The 7,330-nt window shown below is 46.7% G+C and overlaps 1 protein-coding gene across 1 annotated transcript; it reads left to right on the top strand.

Annotated features, from left to right (window-relative positions):
• The first annotated feature begins 1,252 nt into the window (after window positions 1–1,252).
• Window positions 1,253–6,653, top strand: LOC123522650 (melanoma-associated antigen B2-like). The gene is given in 3 exon segments (XM_045298609.1): window positions 1,253–1,325; window positions 5,158–6,195; window positions 6,198–6,653. Coding segments are annotated over 2 exon segments (1,038 nt in total). The 5' UTR covers window positions 1,253–1,325; window positions 5,158–5,201; the 3' UTR covers window positions 6,242–6,653.
• Window positions 6,654–7,330: the final 677 nt, after the last annotated feature.

Genomic DNA, 7,330 nt, shown 5'->3' with positions numbered 1-7,330 from the left:
CCTTTCCCTATTACCCACTCACCCAGAGTTGGGTCTACACAAAAGAGTCTGTACCGTCTATCCCTGCTGTGGATTTGTTAATTGTCTAATGACTCCCCCAAATCAGGGAGAACATTCTCTATAGCTACAATTACCCATTAATTCTGAGCAGGTAGTATAGAGACATATAAGGCAAGGTCTAGTTGTTTAGGAGAAATCACCGCACCCCAAGGCTTTCATTGTTTCCAGGAAGGTGCTACACCCTGACCTGTGCATAAATGTCCTTATCCAAGTCAGGAGGCCCCAAAGAGATCGCTAAGGTCTAGAGCCAGCCCCTAGACCCTGAGACTTCAATGAATAAGCTAAACTGCACCCTGTCCTTTCCTTCTTCCCGAAGGTTGCTCTTCAGGTGTCCTGTGCTCTTCAATAGCCCCTACTTCGCCAGCGATCTCAGAAAACCCAAACCATAAGACCTACTGACTGGGAATCGATTTTGACATCGGGTTTCTGGAGCTGTAAATTTTTATGGGAGCTGATAGCAACACCATTCTCCGAAGGAGTGGTTACTGGGTTTGAACCACTGACCTTGCACCTGAATTGAACTGGTTGCTTTAAAAAAAAAACAGATAAAAAGTCAAACTTCGTTCTTTGACCCACAGGGAGTGTCCAGATGAAATTGTCCAGATTCGTATCATGTAAATGTCTGGAATTGGGCCGGTTTGGGTTTGGGGGAAAGGTCATTCCTCAGTGGAAAGTCATTTTAAAATGGGTTGCCTGGGGGCAGGGGGGAGTAGATGAGGATGTAGTGTGCAGAGGCCAGACACTCAGATGGTGTGTGTTTTAGTTGTTCAGAAATACCACATGGAGTTGCTTTTTACAAACAGAGAATTATATTAATTACAAGCTAAGAGGCTGAAAGTCTGCATTCTGGGCATGGGCTGTAGAGAAGGCTATCTTTCTCTTAGCTCCTGGGGAAAATCCTTTCCCAGCGTCTCCAGCAGGCCATCCTTGGAGTTGTTGCATTTGCTGACTGCCTCCATTGTCTTCAAATACATAGTGTCATTCCCCCACACTGATATGGCTGTATCAATGTAACAAAGAATGCCTTACCCACAAAGGAATCACATCCACAGATACCCAGGGGAGGAATTACAACACACAGCGGAGGAGACACCCTTCAATCCCTAACAGTTTGGTCCACCGTGGAGAGAGGAAACATGGAATGGAGAACTGCTCTTCACAATGACTTTGTGTCCGTGAGTAAGTCAGAAAATACGAATGGGAAGTGTCCTGTGCTGTTGTTCCAGTGCACCTGAACATCTACATCGTATCCAGAATTTCTGAAGGTGAGTGAAATGGAAGGAGGTCAAGGACTTAGCATTTTGCCTTGCCTTGGGGGAGCAAGAGCCCACGCCGCCGAAAGGTCATTAAAATTAGAACATCACAAGGGTTACTAGGTAGGCTCCAATGGAGAATATCTCTTAGATGCTGGTGATGTCAAGGGACACCAGGGGTCCTTGGGTGGTGCATCATCTGAGAGGACAACTTGTTGGTTCTTGACAGCAAATTCTTATTAATTTCATGAAGCAGTGTTTGTGTAGGATGTGTCTAAACTTCATCTCCTCTGAGAGAAAAGAGAGCAGCCTGAGCAAGTACGTAAGGGTCATGCCTGGAAAGGGGGAATAACAGAAGGCACTGCACATGAAAGTTCCAAAGAACAAAGAAGTATGGACTGAAATAAGACAAGGACCTCCCCTCCTTCCCCCACCCCCCACAAAGCCCACACAAGGACATAGCATACTCCTAGAGACAGTGCCCTGACTGAAATTTTAGGCTGAACTTTCAGTGTGATAAAGCCACCCAGACGTGGCATTTCTGTGGTACTGCTAAGCTAGAGATTGATGGTGTGAACCAACCCAGCTGCACTGTGGAAGAAAGGCCTGGCAATCTTTTTCTATAAAGACTACAGTAAAGACAACACTATGGAGTAGTTCTGCTGTGTAACATATGGGGTATCATAGACTTCCCTATTGAAAGGGACCCTGGAAGGCACAACTACTGTCTAAAGGGGCTCAGTCCTCTCTTTGTCGGAGGACAGTAGCGTCCCAGGACTGCGCAGGAGGAATCCAGGAAAGGCCACTGGATGTGGGTACAAGGGACCACCTAACGTAAGAGTGCAGGTGTCCCATGAAGTCCCTCCCCTGCCGAAAGCTCCTGAGCCAAGGAACCAGGCAGGCTGCCGAGCCCTGGCACTGCTCTCAGCTCTGGAAGTGCCCAGGCAGAAGTACACACACACACACACACACACACACACACACACACACACACACTACCTAACAGCTCCCTGGTGTGGAGCCTTTATCTGGGCCAGAAATCTCCACTCCTGATCCAAGGTAGTCTCAGGGGAACAGAGGGAGAAATTCCAAGAGCGACCCAGAATCAAGGTCTGAATCCCGTGTGAAAAATGTCAAACCCCAACGTGAGAACTTATGAGGTCTCATACTCCCCCCACTGCACTGCACCCATCTCCACGCTTTGGCTCCGCAGTCTAGCCTTCCTCATACAGCCAACATAGGGTGTGCCTCGTTCTCACGTCTGACTCAGAGGTCTCAGGAAAGAGGGGCCCTTAGTCTGAGGGCTGGGGCTTCAGGTCAGCTGTGGACCTGGGTTCCCGAAACCGGCAGAGCCAACGTGAAGAGGTGAGTGATGACCTGTGGACTCTGTGGGCCCAGGAAAAAACTGACAAGTACTGACTGACACCCATTGATTTCTGCCATGAGGGTCTCAGGGAGATGAGGACCTTCCTTTCAGTCCCAACTCAGCAGACAAAGGCATTCCAATAGCTGGTGGGCATCGAGGTAAAAGTCTTTTAAGAGGAAAGAGAGAATAGGCCCCCTGAACTTCTTCACAAGAAGAGAGCAAGCTACACCAGAGGTCAGGCTGAGGTCCCCCTGGTCTGTTGTGGGTGTTGCTGGTCTCTGGGGATGTCAATTGCTGCAACCAATGAGGAAGCCTGTTCAGCAGAATGAAGAGATTGACTAACAGAAATCAAAGTGAGTACACCGAGTTAAAAGGAGACTCTGCCTTCCAGTAATTAGCAAAGTTATAAAGCCCCACCTCTTTTTACCTCTGGGGACCCTGAGCACTGTTGAATAGTGAGCTGAATTTACCTCCTCCCAGGCATCTCAAGAAGGTCAGAGACCTATTCTTCTCAAAGGGCAGCTCTGGTGATGACCCTGACGGAGGACTGAGTCTGTCGAAGAAGTCAGGACAGAAATCTGCCCGCCCCCTGCTATTGCCACTGAGACGTTCTGTCAGCAGTGGTGTCTGATGTGTTCACAATTTTTTTTTCCTTTTGAGTTCCAGAGGACTTTGGGGTGTCAGGGTCTGTGTGTGTGTGGTGGGGTGGAGGGTAGCCTTGGCCTTGCCAGCAGTTGATCTAAAGACTCTGAAAGTGAATGTGAAGACCCTCTACTTGCTTATCAGAGGGAATCCCCACTGGCAGCCCTGTTGTCAGTGAATTAAGTAACTAAAGCCTGACACAGAGCTGTAGCTTCTTAGGGCAGGGCCCTTGAAGAATTCTGCATTGGCAGCAGAGAGGTTGTGAAAGTCAGAGAAGTAGCTCCCTGCTGAACATCTCATCTCCCCTTCTCTACGGACCCATTTTATTTGTTGTCCTTTCACAGCCCTGCCTCCTGGTCTTCCCCCCGCCCGCCCCAACCCCCACTATTATAACCAGTTAGTGCCTGGTCTTGGCACAAGGGACTCCATTTTGAATCCGGCACCTTCTTGGTTCTCAGAACTCACCTCTCATGGGCCTCCCTCACATTGGCCTCCCCTCCCCTCGCTGAAAATCACCAGTTCTGAGAACCAGACATCCCCGAGAAAGAATGTTCTTTGAAGATATGTTTACTTCACCTGCCCCGGTACCTATAGATAAGATTAACAACCACCTCCCTGCATCCCTTGAAGATGTGTTTATTCCACCCATCCCGGACCTATAGATAAAATTAATGAGCGCTTCCCTTTGAAGTCCCTGTATGCAGCTGTGCCTGCCACCAGGGGATATAAAAACGCAGCCAGAAATTCCCCTCACGCGGCTTCACTGGCTCAATACCTGAGTTATTGAACCCGTCCGCAAGCTTCTCAATAAAGCCTGCTTCTAAAACTTTACCAATTGGATCTTTAATTCCGCTTCGCGCCCCAAAAACCCTTACAGTTAGACCTGCGCTTAGAGGCAATGGGCAAGAAGACTTGGTAAGGAGAGTTTTTTAGGCTGTGACACTTCACTTTTTTGTTCAAAAGTTTTAAAATGTATTATTACTGCTTTCTTATTTCCCCCTTTTATTGGAGGAGTAAAAGGCATACAAACAAAAAAACATGCTGTACATCATTGGATAGCCCATCACACCAGAACAGTGACACTACCTCAGTAAATCATCCTTCCCCTTATGGTTCTTTCTTCTTCTCTCCCTGCCCACCCCCTTCCCTGGCCTTCCCCTCTCCCCCTCACCATTGCCTCCATCCTCATCATGTTGTGTCCTTGCTGTGAGGTGCCATCAAGTCTGCTTCTACCCTTAAGGACCCTATGCACAGGGAATGAGACTGCCTGGTGGTGTAGTAGTTACACATTGGACTGCAAGCCGCAAGGTCTGCAGTTCAAATCCACCAGGCGCTCCGTGGGAAAAAGACTGAGATTCTGAACTTTTGCTACCCTGTCCTATAGGGTCACCATGAGTGAACATCAACTTAATGGCAATGAGTTCTGTTTCCTTTTGCAGTAATATTAATATTTTCACTATAATAGATTCTTCTTAATATAGAGACATTCTTTCATTTATGTAAGTTTCTTCAAGTTCCTTGTAGAAATGTTTTATAGTTTTCTTTGTATAAATCTTTTCTTTCTCTGGTAAATTTTATTTCTAAGTCGCATTTATTTTGGGTACTTATTGTAAGTGGCATTGTTCTTTGAATTTCCAATTCAGATCTCTTTTCTTATCTATACAACAATCTAATAGATATTTGCCTGTTGATCTTCCAGCATGTTATCGAGCTAAATTAAAATATTTTTTTATTGAGTCTTTGGGGTTTTCCATAGATAGGATTGTGTCATTTGCAGGTAAAGAGAGTTTTGCTTCTTTATCAAGTTGAATGTCTTAATTTTTTTATTTCTTTCAGCTCTACTTCAGGCTTCCTGTCTGCCCTTCCTGAAGAGTGCCATCATGCCTCTCAGCCAAAAGATCAAATTCTCCTCTCTTGAGAAATCTGGTCCGGGCCTAGGGGGTAACCATAGTGTCGAGCATGCCCAGGCCCCTGCAGCTGAAGAGGAAAGGCCTTCCACTTCTTCTTCCTCTCCTCCTTCTGAGGAATCTCCCCAGAGCTTCCCTGATGTGCATGTCCCAGGGTTACCACAGACATCCCTGCCCACCACTGTGCCTACAGAAGATGCCTCCAGTGCAAGCACTGCTGAAGATTCCCAGACTAAAGATGAGGGAAATGCAAGTGCTCCTGAGGCTGCTGCGACTCCTGCTCAGAATCCCCAGAGAGATCCCCTAGTCCGGAGGCTGAGCATATTGGTGCAGTTCCTGCTGCACAAGTATACAATTAAAGAGCCCATTTCAAAGGCAGAAATTATGAAGATCATCAGCACAACGTACAAGGAGCATTACCCTGAGATGCTGAGGAGAGCCTCTGAGCACATGGAGATGATCTTTGGACTTGAGATGAAGGAAGTTGACTCTAAATGTCAATCATATGTTTTGACTAACATTTTAGAGATCACCAGGGAAGAGAATCTGAATGGCAGCAGGGGGTTTCCCAAGATAGGCATCCTCCTGCCTATTCTGGGGATGACTTACAGGAATGGCTACCAGGTCACAGAGCAGAAGATGTGGGAATTCCTGAATGCACTAGGGATCTTTGATGGGAAGAGGCACTTTCTTTTGGGAGAGCCTAGGAAACTCATCACCAAAGATTTGGTGTGGGAAAAGTACCTGGAGTACCGGCAGGTGCCTAACAGTGATCCCCCAGAGTATGAATTCCTGTGGGGTCCCAGAGCCTATACTGAAGCCAGTAAAAAAAAGGTGCTGGAGTTCTTGGTCAAGATCAATAATATCGACACTCATGCTTTTCGTGTACTCTATGAAGAAACTTGGGGGCATGAAGAGAGATCAGCAACCACTCTGTGGGCTGGGGTAGGGTTTAATGCCAGGGCAAGGCCAGTTTCAGGGCCCAATCCAGCAAGGCCTCCCACCCCTCGTGAAGGCTAACAGAGATGCATCACTTTGTTATTAAAAATGGCGGTTCACATATTAAATAGTGGGGCTGCAAAGGGGCTTTACCTCCACCTCCCAGGCACAAGTAGCATATAGAGTGCACTCTGAGGGGTTTTTCTTTGAAATTTGTAATGTCGTGCTTTTTTACTGAATCTTAATTTAGACTCCGAAGCCACACAACTGTTTTTAAAGTACAGAAAGGATATTTAATTTCTTTGACAAAAGACAATTTTGGCTTTTCAGTCAGAAAAACAGGAACAAATGTATAAGGTTGGGTGTGGGTTCAGAGAAAGGGTCTCCTCAGAAATGGTAAAGAAGTCCACAGTCAATAGCTTAGGGACATGACAGAGGGTAAGAATGTTGGAAGTGACAGATTCTTGGCCTCCCTGATTTCTTTTGTTCAAATGAAAGATGATTGTATTTGCTTAGTTCATTAAACAATGTTGGAAAAAAATAAAAGATGATATATACATCTTGTTCCATGACCCTTGTTTTCCACAAACAGTTCCTCAGAATCTACATTTGGAATGTTTCATGCTGGTATTGGGAACTTTAGGAGAAAGATGGTCCATCCATTTGTCCAACATCTGTCTTAACAGCAATGATGAAATGAGGAAGCCACTGAGTTCTTCAAGACTTGAGCTAGGAAGAAATAAACTCACTTCTGGGTTCCCTCTATGGTAATGTCCCTGGGCCAGGTCACTTTGAGTCCTTGAGACACTTAGATCTCTGAGTAGAAGGCCAAATTACAGCAGGCTGCTTGGGCTGGAAAGGGTAGGAGTTTGCCTGTAGTGGGAATAGAGGAGAGTGCACTGGGGTGTGCACAACCAGACATTCATTCTCAATCTGTGCTCTAGTATCCAGGCTCAATCTGCAAGGGAGACTGATGCTTAGTCCATGCTCCGGGGTGGTGAGTAAACCAGAGAGCCATCCCCTCCTGCGGCAGGACTGCGACACCCTTTCCCAGTGCACGTAGAACCATGCACAGATTCTGTGTTCTATTCCGATCACATACAGGATGTTTCTCAGAGATGGGGTGAAACTCCCTGGATATGAGTGTGGTGTCTAGGCGCCAA

Source organism: Echinops telfairi, unplaced genomic scaffold, assembly GCF_000313985.2.
Source record: "Echinops telfairi isolate 266 unplaced genomic scaffold, ASM31398v2 ScPeMD7_7427;HRSCAF=8465, whole genome shotgun sequence".
Lineage (NCBI taxonomy): Eukaryota > Metazoa > Chordata > Mammalia > Afrosoricida > Tenrecidae > Echinops > Echinops telfairi.
Note: the sequence above shows the minus strand (reverse complement) of the source record. Positions and strands in the feature narration are given on the sequence as shown.